Here is a 27,389-nt window from a genome sequence, read left to right on the forward strand (position 1 = left end):
ATTTCTAAATAAGGGCTCTCTCTAAATTCAAGGTACTCAGGGTGTGGAGTGAGGACCCCTTGGCACACAAATCATACTCTTCCTCAAACCCCATCCCAGAGGATGATCAGTACTTCCTTCTGCTTCACCACTGGACAAACACATGGCACTGGAGTGGAGGGGCAGAGACCCCAGGACTCACAGTGCTCAGTTTCGGTTATTCTTATTACTGACTCTAAGAATTCTTAAGGTTACCCAGCCTCAGTGAAGATGACTTACAGTGATGTCTTGTCTGGTTTTGAAGGTGCTGATATAGTGGGTGTAGTGGTTGTCATCCATTTGCCGCAGGATGGCAATCATGCAAGCAACAAAAATCCCCTAAAGGAGAAAGAAAACAAACCCCCAGGCTCCTTAGACCGAGTGGCAAAGCAAGATTTAGGTGCATGTACTTTGGCTTTCCCCACTGAATCACCTAAGCAAAGACCATTCCAAACTGGAAACATGTTGCATTCCAAAGATTACAAGTGGGCTTTACTGTTTCTGCCAGGAACGGCCTCCTTTCAACTCTGAGTTAAGGAGTGAGGAGGGACCTAACTCATCCCACAAACAGCCATGACCTGTGCGGGCCTGTAGGTCGAGGGACACTGACTTCAGGATCTCAGCTAGACTACCAGTGAAGCTCTACCAGCTGGACTCTGAGTTTCTTGCTGAGATAGAGTGGTAGGATAGAAGTCCACAGAAAAATGCCTGGAGTATTGAGTTTATTTAGACAAATATGAGGAGGAAAATTGAGAGTGGAGGAACAGAGAGGACAGGAAATGAGTCCCCTGGTAGAGGCCTTCACCATCATTTCTCCAACCCTAGAAGTCTTTAGCTGGTGAGTCCCAGGATGGTACACATGTGTAACCAGAGGCGGATTAAGGTCGGTTGAGGTTCCGAGCATAGAAGAAAATATTGGGTCCCTTAAAAAAAAGAGAGAGGGAAAATAAGAATACATATTAACCGGGGTGGCAAGATGGTGATAGAGTAGGCGGCAGACGTACCAACTTCCACCTCCCAGAACCAAAGTGAATTACAACTTAATTTTAAGAACCATCATCTGGAAAAACCAATTTTAGACTAAACTGAGAGGAGTCTTCAACCAAGGAACACTGAAGAAGCCACACTGAGACTGGTAGGAAAAGTGGAAATGCAGAGAGCGCTGCCCAGCTCCCAGGAGCGAGCAGCCCAGAGGGAATTGCATGGCAGGAAGAGAGTTTAGCAGAGAGGGGAGGGTCCTGGGCCCCAGGAACAAAGCCCTAACCTGCAGCCCCAGAGCCTAGAAAAAGCGAATGGACAGTATTTAGCTGCGAAACAAGTCAGAATACTGTTTGTGAGAAAGAGACAGATTTATCAGACCCAAGATTCTTCTTAAAGGGACCGTGCAGAAAACCTCTCTCACAACCACTCATCCAGGGCTCCGGGGGACGGGAAGAGCTGAGAGGACTGGAGTAGCAGGAAGAGAGTGTAATCTAGGAGGCACAGGGAGAAACACTTTGAGGGACAGCCATCCTAACCTTTGGGCTGAGTCACCCTCCAAATCTATAGTGAATATTTCCCCAGGAACCAGCAATATCAGCAAAGGGAAGCAGGACACCAGTCAAACAAGCTCTCCCACAGCACTCAGAGCAGAGTCGCTTAGAAGGAGGGAGTCTTCAGGAACACATATTGAGTGTTAAGGTCAGAGCTGCAGCAATCCCACCCACGCTGCTGAGGGCTCACCACAGGGCTCACCACAGGGTTGGCGGCAGCGGGATGCAGAAGCGCGGTCCTGTCGGTGGGGGTGGAAACCCAGCTGGCCACAACTAAGGCCCAGTGTGTGAGCTCAGTCTTGCCTGGTGGGGGCGAAGGGGATACATGAAAGTGGTCCGACCCGGGTACGGGCCGGGTAAGCAGGAGCAAGAGTGGTCCCGCCTACAATTACACCTGCAGGGGAAAGGCAAAAGCCTGGGACCTGATGGAGACCCATGGCTGAGCAAAGCTGTGCAACCCCGCACCCAGTGCCAAGGCTTATGGCTCCAGCACAGACTGCAGCTCCATCCGCGGGGGCCAGGTGAGGGCCGAGGCCGGCTGAGGATTTTTAGACTCAGGCACGTGAACATAGCCCCTCCCATGGAGGACAGGCAGAAACCGCAGTGACACCCACAGTGGGCCGGCGCCAGCAATGCCCATACCCAAACGCCTGAGGAAGCAGCAGAGGTGGTGGCAGGCCTGCAGACAGACCATGCCTAAGGAAGACAGAGGCCCCACCCTCCTTATACACAGACAAAATGAAAAGGCAGAGAAATGTAACCTAAAGGAATCAAGAGAAATCCTCAGAAAAGGACTTGAACGAGTCAGATATAACCAAATTACCAAATGCAGAGTTTAAAATAATGATTTTTAGGAGCTAAAAGACCTTAGAACAACAATTGATGGTTATAACAAACACCGAGATAAAGATATAGCAAGTATAAAAAAGGACATTGAAATAATAAAAAAGAATCAATCAGAAATGACAACTACAATATCAGAAAAGAAGACCACAATGGAAGGAATTAAAAGCAGAAGGGATGAAGCTGAGGATTGAATCAGCGAGTTAGAGGAGAAGATAAACAAAGGCAAGGAAGCAGAGAAGCAAAAAGAAAAGAGACTCAAAAAGTCTAAGGAAACTCTAAGAGAGCTTTGTGACAACATGAAGAGAAATAACATCTGCATCATAGCGGTTCCTCAAGAAGAAGAAAAAGAATAAGAGATAGAAACTTTGTTCAATCAAATTATAGCTGAAAACTTCCCTAAATGATGCAGGAAAAAGTCACACAAGTTCAAGAAGCACAAAGAATTCCATTAAAGAGAAATCCAAAGAAATCTACATCAAGACACATCATAATTAAAATATCAAAGCTAAAAGATAAAGAGAAAATGTTAAAAGCTGCTAGAGAAAAAAGGCTATCACCTACAAAGGAGCCCCCATAAGGATGACATCCGACTTCTGAACAGAAACACGAGGCCAGAAGGGAATGGCAAGATATATTCAAAGTAATGCAGAACAAGAGCCTACAACCAAGACTACATTATCCAGCAAGGCTATCGTTCAAAATTGAAGGAGAAATAAAAAGCTTCCCAGACCAAAAAAAAAAAAAACCCCTCAAGAAATTCATTACAACCAAACCAATGCTACAAGAAATGTTAAGGGGCCTGTTGTAAACAAATTAAAGGGGGAAAAAATATAGCAAAAGAGAAATATAGCTTTAAAGAGTAAAATGGCAATAAACAACTATATATCAATAATAACCTTAAATGTAAACAAATTAAATGATCCAATCAAAAGATATAGGGTAGCTGCATGGATAAGAAAACAGAACCCATACATATGCTGTCTACAGAAGACACATCTTAAAACAAAAGAGGCACATAGACTGAAGGTAAAAGGATGAAAAAAATATTTAATGCAAATGGAACTGAAAAGAAAGATAGGGTAACAATACTTATATCAGACAAAATGGACTTTAAAACAAAGGCTATAGTAAGAGATAAAGGAGGTCACTACATAATGATAAAGGGAGCAATCCAAGAAGAAGATATAACCATTATAAATACCTATGCATCTAATATAGGAACACCTAAATATATAAAGCAGACTTTGATGGATATAAAGGGAGAGATCAACAGTAATACTCTAATAGTGGGGGATTTCAATACCCCAATAACATTAATGGATAAATCCTCAAGAAAGAAAATTAACAAAGAAACAGCAGACTTAAAGGACACATTAGATCAACTGGATTTAACAGATATCTTCAGAACATTTCACCCGAAAGCAGCAGAATATACATTTTTCTTAAGTGCTCATGGTACTTTCTCTAGGATAGACCACATGTTAGGGCACAAAAAAAGTCTCAACAAATTTAAGAAGACTGAAATCATATCAAGCATTTTCTCTAATCACAATGGCATGAAACTAGAAATCAACCACAATAGAAAAACAGAAGAATACTCAAACACTTGGAAACTAAATAGTATGTTACTAAATAATGACTGGGTTAACAATGAGATCAAAGAAGAAATAAAAAAGAATTCCTAGAAACGAATGATAATGAGCATAGAACAACTCAAAATTTATGGAACATAGCAAAAGCAGTCCTGACAGGAAAGTTCATAGCATTAAAGGCATACCTCAAGAAGCTAGAAAAAGCTCAAATAAACAACTTAACCCTGCATCTAAAAGAACTAGAAAAAGAACAGCAATTAAAACCTAGAGGTAGGACCTGGCCAGTTGGCTCAGCGGTACAGTGTCGGCCTGGTGTGCAGGGGACCCGGGTTCGATTCCCGGCCGGGGCACATAGGAGAAGCACCCATTTGCTTCTCCACCACCCCCTCCTTCCTCTCTGTCTCTCTCTTCCCCTCCCGCAGCCAAGGCTCCATTGGAGCAAAGATGGCCCGGGTGCTGGGGATAGCTCCTTGGCCTCTGCCCCAGGCACTAGAGTGGCTCTGGTTGCAGCAGAGCGACGCCCCGGAGGGGCAGAGCATCGCCCCTGGTGGGCATGCGGGGTGGATCCCGGTCGGGCGCATGCGGGAGTCTGTCTGACTGTCTCTCCCCATTTCCAGCTTCAGGAAAATACAAAACAAACAAACAAACAAAAAAAAAACCACCCAGAGGTAGCCTGATCTGTGGTGGCGCAGTGGATAAAGTGTCGACCTGGAAATGGTGAGGTCGCCGGTTCGAAACTCTGGGCTTGCCTGGTCAAGGCACATATGGGAGTCGATGCTTCCTGCTCCTCCCCCCTTCTCTCTCTCCTCTCTCTTTCTCTTCCCCTCTCTCTCTCCTTTCTAAAATGAATAAAAAAAAATTTGAAAAAAAAACAAAAACCCAGAGGTAGTAGAGGAAGGAAATAATAAAGATCAGAGCTGAAATAAATGACATAGAGGCTAAAGAAACAATACAGAGGATCAATGAAACTAAGAGCTGGTTCTTTGAAAAGGTAAAAAGATCAATGAACCTTTAACCAGACTCACCAAGAAAAAAAAGAGTGAGGACTCAAATAAAATTAGAAATGAGAGTGGAGAAATAACAACTGACAAAACAGAAATACAAAATATTGTAAGAAAATACTATGAAGAACTGTATGCCCCCAAAATAGACGACTTAGATGAAAGGGATAAATTTCTTGAAACAATAATCTTTTAAACATCAATCTGAAAGAATCGGAAAAACAGACCGATTACAACAAATGAGACCGAAAGAGTTATCAAAAAACTTTCAATAAACAAAAGCCCAGGGCTGGATGGTTTCACAAGTGAATTCTATCAAATATTCAAAAAAGACCTAACTCCTATCCTCCTCAAGCTATTTCAAAAAATTCAAAAAGAAGAAAGACTTCCAAGCTCCTTTCATGAGGCAAACATAATTCTGATTCCAAAACCAGGCAAAGACAACACAAAGAAAGAAAATTATAGGCCAATATCCCTGATGAATTTAAATTCTAAAACACTCAACAAAATATTAGCAAACCATATCCAGCAATATATGAAAAAAATCATAGACCACGATCAAGTGGAATTTATTTTGGGGTAGCAAAGCTGATACAATACTTGCAAATCAATCAATGTGATTCATCATATAAACAAAAGGAAGGAGAAACACCACATGATAATTTCAATAGATGCAGAAAAAGCATTTGATAAAATCCAGCACCCATTCATGATCAAAACTGTCAGCAAAGTGGGAATACAGGGAACATACCTCAACATGATAAAGGTCATCTATGACAAACCCACAGCCAACATCATACTCAATGGGCAAAAATTAAAAGCAATCTCCTTAAGATCAGGAACAAGGCAGGGGTGCCCCCTTTCAACACTCTTATTCAACATAGTTCTGGAAGTCCTAGCCACAGCTATCAGACAAGGAGAAGAAATAAAAGGCATCCAAATTGGAAAAGAAGAAGTAAAACTATCATTATTTGCAGATGAAATGATATTGTATAAGGTCTACCGGAAAGTTCTGTCCATTTCTATCACAACAAGTTTCGACATGTGAGCACATGTTTATTTGGCGCATGTGTGCCTCTCTATTTTTATCATTTAATGTATATATAGTGACGTAGCAAATTAACTAAAACAGAGTTGATTCACGTTAGTCTTATGTGTGAAGCGATAGTGTACCCATGGCTACTGATAAAGTTCATTTACGCCACTGTAATTTTTACGAATTTCAACAAGGAGGAGATGCTACAGAAGCATGTCTGTCGCATCCACCATATACCCCGGACTTAGCACCCTCTGACTATCACTTGTTTTTGTCCTTACAAAATTTTTTGAAGGGCAAAAATTTCAAAAATGAAGAAGATATCAAACAAGCACTGGTTCAATTTTTCACATCAAAAGATAAAACATTTTTCAAAAATGGGATATACAAATTGCCCTCACGCTGGCAAGAAATCATTAATAATAATGGCAATTATATTATTTAATAAAGTTTATTGACGGTAAGAAAAATTTGTATTTTGTTTTATTCCAAAAATGGACAGAACTTTCCGGTAGACCTTATATATAGAAAACCCTAAAGTCTCAGTCAAAAAACTACTAGACCTGATAAATGAATTCAGCAAGGTGGCAGGATATAAAATTAATACTCAGAAATCAGAGGCATTTTTATACACTAACAATGAACTGTCATAAAGAGAAATTAAGGAAGCAATCCCCTTTACCATTGCAACCAAAAAAATAAAGTACCTAGGAATAAATTTAACCAGGGAGATTAAAGACTTGTACTCGGAAAATTATAAAACATTGATAAAAGAAATCAGGGAAGATACAAACAAGTGGAAGCATATACTGTGCTCATGGTTAGGAAGAATAAACATCATTAAAATGTCTATATTACCCAAAGCAATTTATAAATTCAATGCAATACCAATTAAAATACCCATGACTTACTTCAAAGATATAGAACACATATTCCAAAAATTTATATGGAACCAAAAGAGAACACAAATAGCCTCAGCAATCTTGAAAAGGAGGAATAAAGTGGGAGGTATCACACTTCCGGATATCAAGTTATACTACAAGGACATTGTACTCAAAACAGCCTGGTACTGGCATAAGAACAGGCATAGAGATCAATGGAACAAAACTGAGAACCCAGAAATAAACCCACACTTTTATGGACAACTGATATTTGACAAAGGAGGTAAGAGCATACATTGGAGTAAAGACAGCCTCTTCAACAAATGGTGTTGGGAAAATTGGAGAGCTATCTCAAAAAAATGAAACTACACTACCAACTTACACCATTCACAAAAATAAACTCAAAATAGATAAAAGACTTAAATGTAAGCTATAGAACCATAAGCATCTTAGAAGAAAATATAGGCAGTAAGCTCTCTCACATCTCTTGCAGCAATATATTTGCCGATTTATCTCCACAGGCAAGTGAAATAAAAGAGAGGATAAACAAATGGGACTATGTCAAACTAAAAAGCTTCTGCACAGCTAAAGACAATAAGAACAGAATAAAAAGACAAGCTACACAGTGGGAGAATATATTTGAAAATACATCTGATAAGGGGTTAATAACCAAAATTTATAAACATCTTGTAAAACTCAATACCAGGAAGACAAATAATCCAATAAAAAAATGGGCAAAAGAAATGAATAGACACTTCTCCAAAGAGGACATACAGATGGCCAATAGGCATATGAAAAAATGTTCAACATCACTAATCATTAGAGAAATGCAAATTAAAACCACAATGAGATATCACCTCACACCTGTCAGAATGGCGCTCATCAACAAAACAACACAGAATAAGTGCTGGCGAGGATGTGGAAAAAAGGGAACCCTCCTGCACTGCTGGTGGGAATGCAGACTGGTGCAGCCACTGTGGAAAACAGTATGGAGATTCCTCAAAAAATTAAAAATCAAACTGCCTTTTGACCCAGCTATATCTTTTAGGAATATACCCCAAGAACACCATAGCACTGTTTGAAAAGAAGAAATGCACCCCCATGTTTATAGCAGCATTGTTCACAATAGGAAAGATGTGGAAACAGCCCAAGTGTCCGTCAGTGGACAAGTGGATTAAAAAGCTTTAGTACATATACACTATGGAATACTACTCATCCATAAGAAATAATGACATCGGATCATTTACAACAACATGGATGGACCTTTTTTTTTTTTTCTTTGTATTTTTCTGAAGCTAGAAATGGGGAGAGACAGTCAGACAGACTCCTGCATGCACCCGACCGGGATCCACCCGGTACGCCCACCAGAGGGTGACGTTCTGCCCACCAGGGGGCGATGCTCTGCCCCTCCGGGGTGTCACTCTGTTGCGACCAGAGCCACTCTAGAGCCTGGGGCAGAGGCCAAGGAGCCATCCCCAGCGCCCAGGCCATCCTTGCTCCAATGGAGCCTTGGCTGCGGGAGGGGAAGAGAGAGACAGAGAGGAAGAAGAGGGGGAGGGGTGGAGAAGCAGATGGGTGCTTCTCCTGTGTGCCCTGGCCGGGAATCGAACCCGGGACTTCTGCACGCCAGGCCGATGCTCTACCGCTGAGCCTACCGGCCAGGGCTAGATGGACCTTGATAACATTATACTGAGCGAAATAAGTAAATCAGAAAAAACTAAGAACTATATGATTCCATACATAGGTGGGACATAAAAATGAAACTCAGATACATGGACAAGAGTGTGGGGTTACAGGGTGGGGGGGAGAAGAGGGAGGGTGTTGGGGGAGGGGAGGGGCACAAAGAAAACCAGTTAGAAGGTGACGGAAGACAATTGGACTTTGGGTGATGGGAATGCAGCATAATTAAAACTCAAACATTTCCTAGTCTTAATTTGAAATAAATGTTATATCTATCACATATATTTTGGCATATGTGGAATTATGAAGCTTTCTTCCTTTTATTGAATTGATATATTTTACTAATGGATCCTCTAATGTTTATTTTTAAGTATCCAGAATAAACTATATTAAGCCATCTATATAGTTATAAGAATAATATATAGGTAATGTATGTACATAGACATTAAAATATAGTGTGTGCATGTGCATATGTATTAATACATAATATATAGAGTGTGCATGTTTCTCTTTGTGGCTGTGTCTTTTTGTCTCTTCATCTTTCCCCTGTAGTCTCACTGTGTCCCGGGACGCTATCACTCCCTGACTCTCTTCCATGTCCACATCCATCATCTTGTTTTTACAGAAGATTGGCTCCAGTCCTCCCACGTCACATGCACACCCTCACCCTTCTCTTCAAGCCCACTGAGCCAATGTTCTTGGGTTAACCAAAAGGGATAACGAATGATTTCATTATGAAGAGAAGCTGAACAGGTAAACTTATATTCAAACATGTTAAGTATTATCTGCATCATATCTGGATCCATGTACCATTTCCTGAACAACACAGTCACCAATCTGCCTTTCGTCACACGTCCTTCCCATGCATGGCAGAAATGGCACGGCCAAAGCAGTGATGTGTCCTGACAGCATCTACATCTTTAAGGCAAGATCTGGATCCTTGTATAAAAAGTTGTGGGTTACCCTGCATTTTGATCTAGCAGAAAGACAATGTTTCACTTGCAGTCATTTTTCTGTTCTTATTTGGACCAGCTCTATCACCTCTATGTGAGCCTAATGAGGGACCGCCAAGGAGTTTGGCCTGGCTGCTGCCTCTCGCTGGAAGGCCTTTTTCGCACACCCCCATGGCCCCTGCCCTCACCTTCTTCAGCCCTTGTCCAAGCTTTACCTTCTCAGGGAGAGCCTTTCTGAACCACCTTGTTTAAACTTGTGATCCTCCCACCCCAATGTCCCTTATCCTCTCATTTCTCCCCTCCACAGCACCTGTCTCCTTCAAACATTATGTAGTCATTTTGTTGTTGTTATTGCTAGAACACAAGCTTTGCTAAGTTTGTGGTTTCTGTCCATTTTGTTCCCTTATGGATCTCCAGTGTCTTGAATAGCATCTGGCTTACAATAGTTCCTTAAAACATATTTGTGGAATAATTAAGTGTTTTTTATTTACTACAGCAATTTGGAATAGCTTTCTTACTCTGTCTTCTAATTAAAAATCTGACTGTATCTTTAATATCATAATTAAAAGATGCTTCATTTTAACTTGATTTTCAATAGTTATCTGTGGTCTCGATCATACTTAACTGACGTCTAATAGACATAGTAGATGGCGAAGGAGAAGGCAGAGCAGCACAGGTATTTCTACAAGCAAGATAACCACAAGTTCTTTAAAATGTTTTCTTTTTCTTGTGGTGGAGAGCACCACAGGGCACCAATCTATAAGCACATGGGACATCAGTGTAACTCTGACTCAAGGGAGAAACTGAATTTATCAGAATTCTTCCTATGGTATCTGTAGGACACAGCTGGAGACGTAACTTGCTAAAAGCTGCTTGGGGACGGGGTTGGTTGACATCATGCTCACGCTCTGCTGCCAAGCGGCTGCCTGAGTACCAGTGCTCATTCAACTTTGTGGTCGGGACGGAACCTCAGTGGGTTTCCTAACCACTTTGGAGGTTTCCTCATTTAAAAAAAACGGAGCTAATAAAAGAACTTCCTAACACAATGGGTATGGACTTTCAGTGAAATATATAAAGTGCTTAAGACAATTTTGACACACAAAAATAACTGGCTATTGATGACTGCTATTGTCACCACCACGGCTGGAAATACTAATGCTATTACCACTAACCTATTACCACTAACCGTCTAACGTGGGTGGGCCCAGACAGGGTGTGCGTCTAGATTCAAATCAAGATTTAGAACCAAGTTACTTGAAATAATAGAAGAAATGCTGAATGCAGCTACCCAAACCTCTCATTTCTGCTCACCAAGACTGACATTTTCCTTGAATAAAATATTTGACAAATACTTAGAGAATGTTTGATCGAATGGAAGCCGTGGTACTAGTCTACCTAGGGTGCCTGCCTGTGGCAGTGGGCCTGTGCTTTCATTATTAGAACAAGCTTTTGTTTAAGCCTTGGTGTGAGCATGATTGCTCATGAATGGACCTCCCCCCACCCGTGATTACAGAATCCTTAATAATGTCCCCCTACTCACCTCCCCAACCTGTTGCATCAACTTCTCTTAAGAGAAAGGATCTGCTCCCAGTGATAACCAGGGCCACCACCCAGAGAGGATGTGTAAAGCCCCAGATTCCATGCACTTTCATGGGAGCCATGCCACACCCATGCAGCGCAGAGTGTACACTGGGCTGGGAGGGGCCCACGTGAATTGGGTTTCAGGATACAGGTCCCCAAAGCCTCCGACTGAGGCTGATGGGGAACTGAGATGCACAGATGCAACAGTGGCAGTGGGTCCCCTGAGAGATACTCACAATGTGCGGAGACTGCCGGCTCATCCCAATCACAGTCCGGTTGATCCTTCTCAGCAGTCTCTCCATAGTCAACTGCAAGTGCACAGTGGTGGGGCCCTGCGGGAGACACAGCATAGGCTGCAGGTGCAGGGCAGGGGGGCCCTGTGGGAGACACAGCACTAGCTGCAGTGCAGGGTAGGGGGGCCCTGCGGGAGACACAGCACCAGCTGCAGGTACAGGGCATGGGGGCCCTGTGGGAGACACAGCATAGATGGCAGGTGCAGGGCAGGGGGGCCCTGCGGGAGACACAGCATAGGCTGCAGGTGCAGGGCAGGGGGGACCTGCAGGGGACACAGCACCAGCTGCAGGTGCAGGGCAGGAGGGCCCTGCGGGAGACACAGCATAGGCTGCAGGTGCAGGGCAGGGGGGCCCTGCGGGAGACACAGCATAGGCTGCAGGTGCAGGGCAGGGGGGCCCTGCGGGAGACACAGCATAGGCTGCAGGTGCAGGGCAGGGGGGCCTGCAGGGGACACAGCATAGGCTGCAGGTGCAGGGCAGGGGGGCCCTGCAGGGGACACAGCATAGGCTGCAGGTGCAGGGCAGGGGGGCCCTGCGGGAGACACAGCATAGGCTACAGGTGCAGGGCAGGGGGCCCTGCAGGGGACACAGCATAGGCTGCAGGTGCAGGGCAGGGGGGCCTGCAGGGGACACAGCATAGGCTGCAGGTGCAGGGCACGGGGGCCCTGCGGGAGACACAGCATAGGCTGCAGGTGCAGGGCAGGAGGGCCCTGCAGGGGACACAGCATAGGCTGCAGGTGCAGGGCAGGGGGCCCTGCAGGGGACACAGCATAGGCTGCAGGTGCAGGGCAGGGGGGCCTGCAGGGGACACAGCATAGGCTGCAGGTGCAGGGCACGGGGGCCCTGCGGGAGACACAGCATAGGCTGCAGGTGCAGGGCAGGAGGGCCCTGCAGGGGACACAGCATAGGCTGCAGGTGCACGGCAGGGGGGCCCTGCAGGAGACCCAGCACCAGCTGCAGGTGCAGGGCAGGGGGGACCTGCAGGGGACACAGCACCAGCTGCAGGTGCAGGGCAGGGGGGCCCTGTGGGAGACACAGCATAGGCTGCAGGTGCAGGGCAGGGGGCCCCTGCAGGGGACACAGCATAGGCTGCAGGTGCAGGGCAGGGGGCCCTGCAGGGGACACAGCATAGGCTGCAGGTGCAGGGCAGAGGAGCCCTGCAGGGGACACAGCATAGGCTGCAGGTGCAGGGCAGGGGGCCCTGCGGGAGACACAGCACCAGATGCAGGTGCAGGGCAGGGGGGGCCTGCAGGGGACACAGCACCAGCTGCAGGTGCAGGGCAGGGGGCCCTGCGGGAGACACAGCATAGGCTGCAGGTGCAGGGCAGGGGGCCCTGCAGAGGCAGGGCAGCAGCTGACACTACACCTTCCACCTTAGCAGCACTTGTCTCTGGGAACCTAGATGATGAGGTTGCCCTTTCAATCTCATCTGACTCCTCCCTACTCAGCCACCTCTTATCCAAAAGTGAAACCAGTTTCACAGAATGATACATAATGCTGTTACTAAGGAATTGTTTGAAAACAATCAGTTATAATATTTACAGGACGAGCATGGGGATGCAGGGAAGAAGCTGTCCTGATAACTCAGGTCTCCAGGTTCCCTGAGAGCTCACTGGACACTGACAATGTAGTTTGGGGAGGACGCCCATGAGAAACGAGGTGCTTGGAACTCATTCTGAGCAAGCAGGTCAGGTTGCCCAGGACAAGTAGGCAGGCATATGCACAGGAGGTGAAAGGCAATAATACAAACTTCTTGCCACCTTCTGTGGAGGAGAAAGAAAAACCAAACCAGAAATTCAAGTTTAAGAGATGGTTACGAACTGAATGTGTTCAAAATCCCCATGTTGAAGCTCAAACTCCTACTGTGATGGTGTCTGGACACGGGGCCTTTGGGCCTCTTAGGTCATGAAGGCAGGGCCCTGCTCTGATGGAATTAGTGTCTACATCAGAGACACCAGAGAGCGCCCCTTTACTCTCGCTCGACTCACACACTGAGGACAGGCCACGTGTGAGCAGAACCTTCTGTGAAGGACAGCCCTCACCACAAACTGGTCCATGCTCACACTTTGACTGAGGACCTCCAACTTCCAGAACTTACACAATTTATATTGTTTAAGACACTTAGGCTACTATAAAGCACGTTCTCAAGTAATGTCCTTTCATCATAGAAACTTAACTTTTGTTTATCTCAATTAGTCCATGGTAAAATTGGTTTCATTACATGTGGTTTCACTTAAAATCACAGAATCTATCAATGACATTATGTGAGGACTGACTGGTTTTTTCTTTTTCAAGTGAGAGGGAGATGGAGAGAAAGGTTCTCGCATGTGCCCAGACCAGGATACACCTGGAAATACCCGCCTGGAGCCGATGCTCACCCATCTTGGGCCATGCTCGCAACTGAGCTATTTTTAGTGCCTGAGGTGGAGGCTGCACGGAGCCATCCTTAGCACTCAAGGCCTGTGCTGGAACCAACTGAGCCATGGCTGTGGGAGGAGAAGAGAAAGGGAGAGAGAGAAGTGTTGGAGACTGCAAGCTGACAGAGAGTCCTTGCGGTTTAGATTTTTGGGGACAGAGGTGTGCGGGAGGGGCAGTAAGCTGATAGGATCCTTGCTGTCCATTTCCCACCTCACTTGCCTAATTAAGTTGCTAAAGGCTAAGCTCTTCCCCACAACCTCTGACTGTTTGGTTAAGTTGGTAAAGGCAATTTTCATGCCCTTCCCCACACCTCCATGTTAACTGAGATGCTGGATTGTTTCTACTTGTCCTATCCCCCATGTCCCTCAGAGAGACTGGAGGCAGTTTTCTTTTACCCTTTGTTTTCTGAAGTTAAGACAGCGTGGGGGTTTTCTTAACAGGGGAGAATTCTTGGGTTGCCTCGGAAATGTGACTTTGTATCCAAGATCTTTTTGTTTTGTTAATGACTTTGCTCTGCCCTATAAATAACATGGTTTGGGGGTGAAGACTTGCTCTTGCAAGCCAACGGCTGTGCAAAGAGATCTCTCGATCCCATCCTCTTTCTCTCTGAGTTTATTTCTTCATTCTGCACCATTCCTGAAGGACCTGGATAATTACTAGCTGCGCTAGTCCACGGCAGAGAAGGGGGAGGGGGATGGGTGGAGAAGCAGATGGGTGCTTCTCCTGTGTGACCTGACTGGGAATCAAACCCGGGACAACCACTTGCTGGGCTGAAGCTCTACTACTGAACAAACCAGCCAGGGGTAGGACTGAATTTTACTTTATTATTATTTTTTAAAATATTTTTTATATATTTTTTACTTTTTAAAATTTATTCATTTTAGAGAGGAAAGTGAAAGGGAGAGAGGGAGAGAGAAGGAGAGGAAGAGCAGGAATTATCAAATCCCACATGTGCCTTAACCAGGCAAGCCCAGGGTTTTGAACTAGAGACCTCAGTGTTCCAGGTCGACACTTCACTGCACCACCACAGGTCAGGCACCAGGACTAAATTAAAAAAATCTTTCACTGACTTTAAATTGGCATGACATTGGTTAATAAAATTATACAGGTTTCAAGTGTATATTTCTATAATACATCATCCATAATATTTTGTATTATGTGTTTACCACCCAAAGTTAAGCCTCTTTCCAGGACCATTTATCCCCCTTTACCCTCCTCTATTTCCTCCCACCCTTTCCCTCTGCTAATCACTATACTGTTGCTGTGTCTATGAGTTTTGTTGTTTTTTTTTGCTTAATCTCTTCACCTTTTCTTTTCAGGCCCCCAACCCCCTTCCTCTCTGACAACTGTCAGTCTGTTCTCTGTATCTATGAGTCTGTTTCTATTTTGTTTGTCAGTTTATTTTGTTCACTAGATTCCACATATAAATGAGATCACATGGTACTTGTCCTTGTCTGATTGGCTTATTTCATTTAGCAGAATAATCTCCATTTCCATCCATGCCATTGCAAAAGGTCAGATTTCCTTCTTTTTCATGGCTGAGTAATATTTCATTGTGTAAATGTACCAAAGCTTTTTTATCCACTCATCTACTGGTGGGTACTTGGGCTGCTCCCAAATCTTGGCTATTGTAAGTAATGCTGCAACAAATATAGGTGTGCATATATTCTTTCAAATTGGCATCTTGGGATTCTTCAGATATATACCCAGAAGTGGAACTGGTGGGTCATAGGGCAGTTTTATTTTTAATTTTTTGAGGAAACTCCATACTGCTTTCCACAGTGGCTGCACCAATCTGCAAGAGGGTTTCCTTTCTCTCCAACCCTTATCAACACTAGTTTGTAGATTTATTGAAGATAACCATTCTGACAGGTATGACATGATATCTTATTTTGGTTTAAATTTACATTTCTTTAATGATTAGTAACATTGAGCATCTTGTCATGAGTCTATTGGCCATCTGTATGTCCTCTTTAGAGAAGTGCCTATTCAGGTCCTCTGACCATTTTTAATTGGATTGTTTGTTTTGGCAGCCTGAGCAGACTAACAAAGGGATTTACTAATCTGGGTCTATCAGGTGTGACTCTGAACAATTACTTAACTTCGTTGAGCTTCAGGTTTTCATAGCTGCAAAAAGGGTTCCTTTATATGAATTAGTTGGGCAGATGTACACGACAATGCCTCATAAATGTTTGCTTTTCCTTCTTTTTCTGTGATTTGGTGTTATACTCATTCAACTTCAATTTACGGATATTCAGCGTGACTCTACAAAGCCTTTACTCATTCTTGCTTCATGACAGAAACTTTGAAACTCCTCGTTAATGCTTCAAAAATAACTAAATCATGGCTGTGTGTAGTTTTCTCAGAACACTGGGAGCTGTTAGCTTCCCCTCTCCAGCTCCTCCTTTTTTTCTCTCTGTGCTTTTTATGACTTTTTTACTTGCTTCTTACTTCTTTGGATGAAAGTGATTCATAAAACTTGCCTCTCCTGGTGATGCTGTGATTACATAACATTTCCACAGCAGACATGACCAGGTGTGTTCGTCATGAGGGCCTTGTACAGAGGAGTGACAATGAACCGGGCATCCTCAGAGCCCTAAGGAGACCTGTCCTCCAGGAGAGCTGGGACCTCAGTACAAATGAGCAAACACACAGATCCCATGAGGAGGCCACCATAAGGGCAGCGCACCTGCTCCTCTTATTCACAGCTGTGGTCTCAGACCTGTCACAGTGCCTGCAGCAGGGGGTTGTTTAATAAGTGTTTGTGAACTGGACCCAGAACGCAAGGGACAAAAAGAGACATGAGTGCATGAAGGGCACTACCGAGAGGAGAGGTTAGGGCAGGAAGGCACCAGGAACAACTTCCAGAGATCTTACTGCCACTGGACTTTGACCAACAAGAACAATGAGGAGATAAAGCTTTGGAAAAAGTGGAGGGAACCCTGGGCTATAAAAATAGGCACAAGAACAATGTCAGTAAGTTAGAGCCTAGAATTACCTGAGGAGATAAGAGAACCCGGGAACACAGGAAGTTACTTCATACATTTCAAAATGCTTATGGTGAGAAGAAATTCATGCCATCACTACCAACAAAAAATTATTGAATCTACTACTTTAACAAAGTTTCAGGATTAGTAATCGTCAATGCATCGGCTCAATACAAGGAACATTACTAGGAAGACAAAAAGTAATTTTTAAAGTTAATTAAATTTCCTAACACTGGGTATAAATACATTCAAGTCATTTTTGAAGTCATTCTGGTAGTAAGAAACATATATTATATGTTTTTATATAAGATTATATATTTTAAAACTACAGGATCAGAAGTGAAAAAAACCTAAGCAGTCCTCTAGAACAATTCCTATACATTATTGGAAGGCAAGGTGAGGCACCATGAGATCTGTCCAAGGAGAAGGAGCTGCAGTTCAAGATGTGGGACTGGACACCCAATGCTGCCTGATCCCATGCTTCAGACAGATCTGGGGTCATGTACATCCACGGTTTTAGAACATGGAAGCCCTTACAAAACCACAGAGCTAGTACATTGGGGCCAATGTTATAGGGCTTGGAGCTTCGTTTTAGTATTTTAATCACTGAGTCAGAAATGTTTCTTTTTTAAAAATATTACTGTCATGCCCTGGCCGGTTGGCTCAGCGGTAGAACGTCAGCCTGGCGTGCAGGGGACTCGGGTTCGATTCCCGGCCAGGGCACATGGGAGAAGCGCCCATCTGCTTCTCCACCCCCGCCCCCCCCTCCTTCCTCTCTGTCTCTCTCTTCCCCTCCCACAGCCAAGGCTCCATTGGAGCAAAGATGGCCCGGGCACTGGGGATGGCTCCTTGGCCTCTGCCCCAGGCGCTAGAGTGGCTCTGGTCGCAGCAGAGCGACGCCCCGGAGGGGCAGAGCATCACCCCCTGGTGGGCAGAGCGTTGCCCCTGGTGGGCGTGCTGGGTGGATCCCGGTCGGACGCATGCGGGAGTCTGTCTGACTGTCTCTCCCCGTTTCCAGCTTCAGAAAAAGTACAAAAAAAACCCCCAAAAAACTTAAAAAAAAATATTACTGTCATTATAACATAATTGATCGCATTTATTTATTTGCTGCAAAGTCCTTGTTTAGGAATCAAATCCCCAATCACAAAATTCCTTGGGGGAAATTTTATTCCATGTCATCATGTGCTTCCTAGGAACACATTTAAGCAAAAAAAAGGGGGGGGGGGGAGATGACCTATAATTAATACATATCAAATAAATTGTGAAGTGGGCAGCCCTGGCCGGTTGGCTCAGTGTTAGAGCATCGGCCTGACGTGTAGGAGTCCTGGGTTCAATTCCCGGCCGGGGCACACAGGGGAAGCGCCCATCTGCTTCTCCACCCCTCCCCCTCTCCTTCCTCTCTGTCTCTCTCTTCCCCTCCCGCAGCCAAGGCTCCATTGGAGCAAAAGTTGGCCCAGGCGCTGAGGATGGCTCCATGGCCTCTGCCTCAGGCGCTAGAATGGCTCTGGTTGCAACAGAGCGAGGCCCCAAATGGGCAAAGCATCGCCCCCTGGTGGGCGTGCTGGGTGGATCCTGGTCGGGCACATGCGGGAGTCTGTCTGACTGCCTCCCCATTTCCAACTTCAGAAAAATACAAAAACAAAACAAAACAAAAAAAATTGTGAGGTGCGCAGCAGGGGCTCAGGTCCATGAAGAGACAGGCAGGCAGAAAGCAGTGGTGGCCTCCCGTACGTCTGTGGCTGTGGTGAGAATGATCAGGAATGCAGACATGCCCACGTGATGATGAGCAGGGGACAAGGTAGGCTGTGACCACACTGGGTGGACCTTGCAGGGTGAACAAAGGATTTACCTTTGGGAGAAGGGACAGTCTTTTATATCCCTCAGCAGAACTGAACCTAAAGATATTGGTAGGAGAATGGGCTCAGGCAAAACCAACAGTGGTTCCCTGCTGTGTGGGATAGGTGTCATCCATGCAGCCCCCACAGGATCTGGTACCATGGTTTGTGCTCAACTGAGCACTCTGTGCAAATTCTTTGGCCCCTTGGGTGGCAGCTGTGCCAAGTCCGCGGGCCGTGTGGGCCCAGGGGGATCCAGGCAGATCCAGTCCCAGGTTTTCAGGGGGCACAGATGCCTAGGTCACAGAGATGAGGCCAGATAAGATAACAGAATTTCCACTCGGGTCCCAAGGATCAGTGTCAGATAGACTATGAAAAGAAGAACTTCCAAGAAGCTCAGGCACATCTACAGTGATGACAGTTATCAAACGTAAAAGACGGTCAAGGTTTCTGCACAGGAAGAAAGCATCTAAACAGGGCTGTAGATCTGAAAAGTGCTCACAGAGGTTCAAGGATGGACAAGCCAGGAAAATCAGGCAGCCAGGCCCCAGCAGTCAGCAGACCTCCCCGGGGCCTGGACTGGCAGAGCAGGCTCCGGTGAGGAGAAGCTCTCTGATCACTCTAGAATGGAAACAGCCTGCCCCAGAGCCCAGACCGGGAAGACCAGGCGCCATTCTCGCCCTAGGTAATGGGACCAGTGTATGCTACGCTTTGCGTCGGCGATGATTCGACTCACCACATCTTTCCTGTCCAGCACTTCCAGGATGTTGCTCAGAAGCTGCGAGCTTGCCTCATGGTCAGGCTTGCTGGAGTTGTCATCTAGCTGGCCGCTGAGCTGGTCTATCAGCAGCGGCAGGAGCACATCTCTGCACTCTGAGACAGAAGAAGAAGACGGCTCACCAGCTGCAGGGTCACCTCCCGAACTGCCCGCTCCTTCCCACAACTCCCTCCACAGGTCAGCACAGCTCCCCAGCTGGCTCTGCCCTGCCGGCTGCACCTCCAGGAGATCACGGTCAGGCATGGAACTTCACCCTGCAACTTGATTACAAAAACTAAGAAAATGATATTTGTCACAGGCAACTGTAGCAAAATGTTTAAAGTATTTAACAATTTCTTTAGCCATTAAAAAAAATGCCAACTGGATATTTGAAAGCAGTCATATGAAACGAATAAAAAAAGCCAAATTATACAGCTAAAATTATTTTTTTTGTTTTGACAGACACAGATTCATAGACTGCTGGCTGCCAGAGGCTTGGGGAACTGGGTGAAATAGTGAAGGGATTGAGAAGCACAGTTTGGTAGTTACAGAACAGTCACGGGGATGTAAGTGCAGCACAGGGAACAGAGTCAATAATATTGTAGTAACTGTGTACGGTGCCAGGTGGGCACTGGAAACATCAGAGGGAACACTTTGTAAAGTATATGATTGTCTAACCACTATGTTGTTTTGTACACCTGAAACTAATACAAAATTATACTAAATGTAAACTTTAATTGAAAAAGTGTAAAATGGAAAATATTTTTTAAATTTTGTTCTGTAATGATCCATCCAATGGAGAAGATTCTAAAATTCTCCTAAGTACGTAGCTTCGCTAGTACATTCTAACGTGTCTATGGACAAGGACTCACAGGTATGTGGACTCACAGAGTAAAGTCTGTCTTCCTGTTGGGATCTTCACTATTGTAAAACATTGTTATGGTGAGTCCAGACGTTCTGCACACTCACAGGAATGACTGTCAGCAGCGAGAATACTTTCTCTGAATGAAATCATGGAGTGTATGTTTGCTCTAGAGTGCAAACACCCCACCCTTCCTAAGGCTCACTGATCCTTTCTATAGACGATCATAGCATACCAAGATGGTTAGTAATGCTACATTTTCTACTTCAGAAACCTCACTAGCTTTTTGTACTACTTCCAGCTGTGTCCTGGTAACAGTTAAAACCTCTAAGTACACATTCAAATGGTCAGAAAATATCAGAGTCAAAGATATTTGTTTGAGTTAAACCCACCCTTCCATAGCAATAGAAGTTGAGATGGAGAGCAAATTACACAACCAGCCAGGGGCAAAGCCTAGAAGATTCTCCCACTGAGACTCACTCGATTTTCCTTTTTCTGAAGAGTCCCGTATAAGAGTCCTGCTGGTCCTTCCCCTCCCTCAGACAATACACATAACATGAGGTCACCCTCAGGACATTTTAAGCTGGTGGAAGATGAAAAAAAATTCCCACAACTGCCCACTCCAGCCAGTCTTGGGTTTATTGGTGGAAAGATCAGATACTGAACCTCTTCTCCTCGTCGGCTTTGCTATAAGAGCACAGAGATTTAGACTTAGTGGCTACGTGCTTGACTCTAATGACAAAATAAATAGTATTTTATCAGTAAAGGTGTTTCAGCTACTCATGTGACATCACTGAGATGGAGTTGAGACTACAAGCACGCAGTCAGCTGTCCTGGACCAGTGGCACCCAGCACAGAACCCACTGCTGACCCCTGCCCCTGGATCTTGAGGATATGCTAAGTATAAGTCAAAGAAGAAGCACTTATTTAACAGGACCATCTTTCCTGCTTGCTTGTTACTTTCTGGCATTCCTATTTTGCAGACAAAACTCTCTAATTAACAAAACATTTGACTGTTCTAATTAAGGAACACATAATTTTGCTCTTTTAGGTATTATTGGAAATCCTGAACTACTGACTTCACCTTCTTTTTAAAACTGGCTTTCCAGGAGGCTCTTAAGTGCCAAAAAACAACTGGCATGGGCAGTAGCAACGTCTGAAGAAGGGCCAGCTTTGGCTGAAGAAGCAGGACTAGAATTTCAGCAGGTAGCTGTTTGGGGTGGAGACTTACCCGACTGCCGAAAGAGATGACTCTCTACTATCTTGGTCATGCAGTTAAGCTTCTGGTGAACTAACTGGTTGTCAGGAATGCTTTGGATGAACTTGCAGAAGAGCACACTGGAAGAGAAGCCCAGTGGTTAGTATTTCACTGTGCCAAGTTCAGGGTATCATTACACTGCTCCTCTGCTCTGGGATCAGAGAATAAAGAGGTTTACCTGGAGATCTGTCCCAGATGACTGAGCCCATGTCTCCAGGGGGCAAAGGAGAGATTACATTCCCTGCTCACTCCAGGGCTCCACCTTAAAGCGGACTCTGCTTAAACTGCCCAAGCACACCGGGCTGGAGCTGCTCTCCTGACCTGCCATAACCCTTGGCTCTGCAGGGTCCCTTTGTGCTAACTCCACCCCAGCGTCCCTCGCCATCTGACTGCATTCCTGGGGTTCTTAGATACAGGGCTGGGAGCATATTATTATGCACTTTCATGTGTGGTTAACTTTAGTCTGTGTGTCTTATTTCCCTGGACAAAGTTCAAATCTCTTCAGAAGCAGGCTTTGGGTCTTTTTTTGTATGCTCCCTGAGCTGAGCACTAGAATGGGCTCAGTGGATACATGTTAGAAGAATAACAGCACTGTAGCAGCCCAGGCCCCAGCCAAGCGTTTATCATACGCTTGGGGCTGGGGCTGCTTTTCTGTTATAAAGTCAAGAAAATGTTTTTGCTGTTTACCTGAGCTCAACAGGATCAAACACAAGCTTGACGTCGTTAATGATGCTTGGAAGGTACTTCAGAGCTGCTCCCTGCGAGAAAAGCCCCCAAGGCAGGTTCAGTTGCCAAGCAGGACAAATACAGAATTCACTGTTTGATCCCAGGAAGAGAAGGCTTGGGCCCTTAAACAGGGAACTGGGCACAGAAACTCTTGGGATGAAGAGGAAAGCTGATATAAAAGCCATCTCCTAAAATCATTTTCTTCAAGAGTCGGGACGCAGTGTCTGTCTTCACTCCCAGTGGGCACTGCCCATTTGGGATGCATTTTTCTATCTGAGGAGGTAATTAAAATTTTGACCTCTCCCTCACAACGTTGCCATAAAGAGCAAAGAATAACTAATAAAGTTCAAATTTGAGTCTTCAGTGATTACAGAGTTGACATTAAAAAAATTGATAATGATGGTTTACATTTAAAAATTTGATAATAAAGTCCAAATTGAACGCCTGGAAAGAATAAAAGAACTAAGAATAAAAATCTGTTGCCAGGCCCTGGCCGGTTGGCTCAGCGGTAGAGCATCGGCCTGGCGTGTGGGGGACCCGGGTTCGATTCCCAGCCAGGGCACACAGGAGAAGCGCCCATTTGCTTCTCCACCGCCACCCCCTCCTTCCTCTCTGTCTCTCTCTTCCCCTCCCGCAGCTGAGGCTCCATTGGAGCAAAGATGGCCCAGGCGCTGGGGATGGCTCCTTGGCCTCTGCCCCAGGCACTAGAGTGGCTCTGGTCACGGCGGAGCGATGCCCCGGAGGGGCAGAGCATCGCCCCCTGGTGGGCATGCCGGGTGGATCCAGGTCAGGCGCATGCGGGAGTCTGTCTGACTGTCTCTCCCCGTTTCCAGCTTCAGAAAAATACAAAAAAAAAAAAAATCTGTTGCCTATAACTTCAAAATCCATGGGATGAATTCATAGGGGCCATAAAAACCATTCAAGAGATTTCTAAAAGGGTAGCTTGTTTTTGGCAAACTGATATTTGAGAACACAAAAGTATGATAAACTTAAAACACAGGTTTCCCCTGTATTTCCTGCCAGTCATACTAAAAGCCACATGCTGTCCACAAATGATGATTTACTCTGCTTGTGTCCCACCAAGACCAGATCTGTGTTGCCCCATGACCTCCTCCCTGACAGCACGTTACCCACGAAGCCACTCTGACCTTGATCTTGACAGCTTCCTCCAGAGGCCTGTCCATTAGCGTATTGAAAGCAAGAAATAACTGGCGGATTGAGTTATTAAATTCATCTCCATCTTCACTTTGGCCATAAAATCTTAACAGGAAAAAGGGAAAAGCCGTCATGTTTTCCATCTTTAAAAGAAATTTCCAAATATACCTGTTGCCTGAGCAATGCTGGAGGCCCATGCCTCCCTTGTCACCACTTTGAATTATATAAAGAGAAGTCACAGGGGCTCAAAGATGGTTTCTGGGAGAAGCCAGCCCAGTAGGTTGAGAAGATATGACAGCAGGGTAGCCATTTGTATGTAGTGTCCAACCACAGCATTCTCCAACTGGTTCTCTCTGATCAGCCGGTCAGGAAGGGTTCCCCACAAGCCTTATGGGGACCCTCTACGCTGGTGGTCTCTGGGCATTTCCAGCACGGAGGGAGAACAAGAAGCTGCTTTGCCTGAAGCAGCAGATGAACCCAGCATGCTTGCCTCCCTTCCTCAGATCATTAGCAGAATGTCTGATAGGCTGGGGATGACCCTGGCTGACCCTGACACACCACACTGGCCATGTTCTGTTCTTGAGCCTCACTCACCCCTTCTCCTTCACCTCCTTTTCTGTGTCACTCTAATCATTCTGTCCTCACCTCATCAAGTCCTTATCATTTGAGTTGAAGTTTCAGACAAGGGGAAGAAAAGCTCCTCAACCCAGAAACTTTCTGCACCCAACCTAGCCTTCAAGCCCAGTTAGTGCCTCTGCATGTTGACTGGCCATGCTGGTGATGACCTACTCTGCAGGAGAGGCTGCCCAGGACATACACTTCAGTCTGTCCTGGCTCCTACTGGCTGCCTAAGTGTCCTGCTTGTCTCCAAGATTTGTCCATTGAATGAAAAGTTGGTTCTTCCTCATCAGTAAGTATTACTAGACAAATGTAACCCCTCCCTCCCTCCCTCCCTCCCTCCCTCCCTCCCTCCCTCCCTCCCTCCCTTCCTTCCTTTTCTTTTTGTTTATAGTAACAAATTTCTGCCCTTAAGAATTTATATTTCTGGCCCTGGCCGGTTGGCTCAGCGGTAGAGCGTCGGCCTGGCGTGCGGGGGACCCAGGTTTGATTCCTGGCCACGGCACATAGGAGAAGCGCCCAATTGCTTCTCCACCCCCCTCCCCTCCTTCCTCTCTGTCTCTCTCTTCCCCTTCCGCAGCCAAGGCTCCATTGGAGCAAAGATGGCCTGGGCGCTGGAGATGGCTCCTTGGCCTCTGCCCCAGGCGCTAGAGTGGCTCTGGTTGCAGCAGAGCGACGCTCTGGAGGGGCAGAGCATCGCCCCCTGGTGGGCAGAGCGTCGCCCCTGGTGGGCGTGCCGGGTGGATCCCAGTTGGGTGCATGCGGGAGTCTGTCTGACAGTCTCTCCCCGTTTCCAGCTTCAGAAAAAAAAAAAAAAAAAGAATTTATATTTCCATTTTAATCTTTATCAGATGTATAAGTCTTAAAAAGATAGGGTGTGTGTATTGCATTTTGATAGTGAGTATACATCTCAAAAAATTTAATCAACCATTTGAATTGTTCTTTTGTAAATCATCTGATTTTGTTTGCTATTGTTTAAAGATATTTGTCTTTCATTTCTTGATTTATAAGAGCCTTTAATCAATAAAGCTATTCACCTTTGATCTGTACTCTGTTACAAGCTTTCTTCCCCCAGGGAACTTATTTGCCTTTGTTTATAATTTTTTAATATATAAATTTAAAAAACACACATGCTTGAATCTACAGACCTTCTCCTTCAGCCTTATGAATGTATTTTAACAGTTTGGAAGTCCCACTGTTTTCACTGAAGGATAGGGATGGCACTGGGGTTGTGAGCATTCCCAGAAAAGTTACTTCCTCTTTCTGTATTTCTCCTCTTTTTGATGGAGTTGTTACTCCAAGAATTCGAACTGGGAATCACCCTATCTCAGTGGCTAAGTTTCTCCAGGTAGACAAGCATGGTGTCAGCAGAGACGCACACAGCTGAGGAAATACTTCCTCAAACAATTGCCACCATTTTTCCCTGTACCACCAACAACAGCTCATGGGCCCAGATTTATACACCCAACACTGTCATGAAGCCCTTTGCTGTACAAATATAGCCTTGCCACAAGAACCTGCCTCCTTAGAGCTGCTGTCACCAACAAAGGCTTCCAGCACACTGCACGTTTTAGCCACCTGCATCCCCAAGTCCTTCTGTCATGATTGCCCTAGAGATTCTGCTGGTCCTAAAGGACTTCACCTGGACCCTTTTTAACAGTTTCATGGTCCACTTCCACCTTCAGACCGGAAGTTCGGAAATTTGGCAGCTCCATGACAAAGAGGTCATAGAGCTGAGTGTGAGCACAAGGAGTAAGGAAAACCCCCAGAGAGAACGGACAGCCTCAGCATCTTATTGCAGTGGCCTTACCTCAGGTACAGCACTCTAGACTGGATGATGAACCGGAACAAGTACTTTAATGCTTTCAAAGCAGCAAAAAGCAATTCTGTCTTGCTGGAGTCGTCTGCGTTAGCCACGTAGAAGTTCAGTACCTTGGAGAGTTTCCTTACAAGGGTGAGAAAGAAAACAAGGTCCGTGGGGCAAAGTGGTAGACAGAGAGGTCTGGGGTGTGCCACACAGGGACAGATTTGACGTACTAGGGAAATAGAAGTCACCATGGTCATTCTCTCTTCTAACTATGTCCTGCACAGGGAAATTAACTCCTTCGCGGTTTCATTTCTTCGGGGCAGTCTAGATTCGGAGCTTTCTTTCTGCTTGGAAACAGGGCATAGTTTCTTTCTCTTTGTAGGATTTTAAAACAGGATGAAGAAATGAAGGAGTGGAAGATTCAAATCCTAAAGATATTTTAGTCTCCGGTGTGTTATATAGACATGTCTAGATGTTCCTTGTAAGTGAAAGAATGTCTATCTTAGGTAGTCACCTTCAAAGATGTCCTGATTCCACCTGACCGGTGGTGGCACAGTGGATGGAGCATCAGCCTGGGATACTGAGGTCCCAGGTTTGAAACCGCAAGGTTGCCTGCTTGAGCGTGGGATCATCGAAATGATCTCATGGTCACTGGCGTGACCCAAAGGTCACTGGTTTGAACCCAAAGGTCATGGCTTGAGCCCAAAGGTTGCTGGCTCAGCTGGAGCCCCCTGGTCAAGGCACATATTAGAAGCAATCAATAAAACAACTAAAGATGCCGCAACTATGAGTTGATGCTTCTCATTTCTCCCCTTCCCCCCTCCCTTGCATGCGCTCATTTAAAAAAAAATAAAGATGTCTAACTCCCTCCAATGTGCCCAGACTTGTCAGAATCCATACACAGGAGCTAGAGGGAACACTGCCGAGTGTGGGAGCAGGAGAATGCCCACAGACAGCCTTGCTCTGAGACTGCAGAATGCTTAGTCTTTCTAGAGTCTTCAGATGAAGCACTGTCTTAATCATCTGCTCATTCAAACTTTTCAGGGCACTGATATTTTCAACTTTCCTTCTTGGAATCTCTGAGTTTTCTAAGAAAAAATCCATAGGGCACATGCAGAACTGACCAAACCAGACTACGACCACATGGAGTGTTGTACGTGGCTCTGAATAATGGAGGTCAAGGGACAGAGTTTCCTTACTCGTAGCTACAGCCAGCTTGGAAAGTGAAGCCCCTGAGGGAACAAACCCACCACCTGAGTGTCTGTCGCTCCCCCTGTCCAGAAGGCACCTACCCAATGTGTCAGCTGGTGATTACTGTGCAGGACACCTCTTTTATGTCACTTATGTTTTATTACACTCCTGGACTTCCAAGCAAATAAAACTGAGAATTTTCTTGTGTATTCAGGAAAGGACACAAAGGATGAATGATTTGACCTAAAGGTCAGGTCAGTGGCTATCTCAACAGACCAGACTACTAGTAACAACTGGCATAATCTGGCAAAAGCCACTGTCAAAAAGATCTTTGCAGAATAACGGGAGTGCAAGGAGGCGAG

General features: G+C 45.4%; 1 protein-coding gene across 2 annotated transcripts in view; it reads right to left on the bottom strand.

The window, feature by feature from the left end:
• DOCK5 (dedicator of cytokinesis 5) overlaps positions 1-27,389 on the bottom strand; it is a 215,146-nt gene that overhangs the window by 56,346 nt on the left and 131,411 nt on the right. The window contains exons 22-28 of one of the 2 annotated variants that reach the window (XM_066267235.1): positions 25,840-25,974; positions 23,405-23,516; positions 22,218-22,288; positions 21,504-21,610; positions 19,390-19,526; positions 11,357-11,452; positions 259-357 (exon numbers count right to left, since the gene is read on the bottom strand). In XM_066267235.1, the coding sequence (XP_066123332.1) occupies positions 259-357; positions 11,357-11,452; positions 19,390-19,526; positions 21,504-21,610; positions 22,218-22,288; positions 23,405-23,516; positions 25,840-25,974 (757 nt within the window). The remainder of the gene's footprint in view (positions 1-258; positions 358-11,356; positions 11,453-19,389; positions 19,527-21,503; positions 21,611-22,217; positions 22,289-23,404; positions 23,517-25,839; positions 25,975-27,389) is intronic. The other variant, XM_066267244.1, reaches the window with a different exon arrangement.

The sequence above is a fragment of the Saccopteryx bilineata genome, chromosome 1, assembly GCF_036850765.1.
Source record: "Saccopteryx bilineata isolate mSacBil1 chromosome 1, mSacBil1_pri_phased_curated, whole genome shotgun sequence".
In the NCBI taxonomy this organism is placed as follows: domain Eukaryota; kingdom Metazoa; phylum Chordata; class Mammalia; order Chiroptera; family Emballonuridae; genus Saccopteryx; species Saccopteryx bilineata.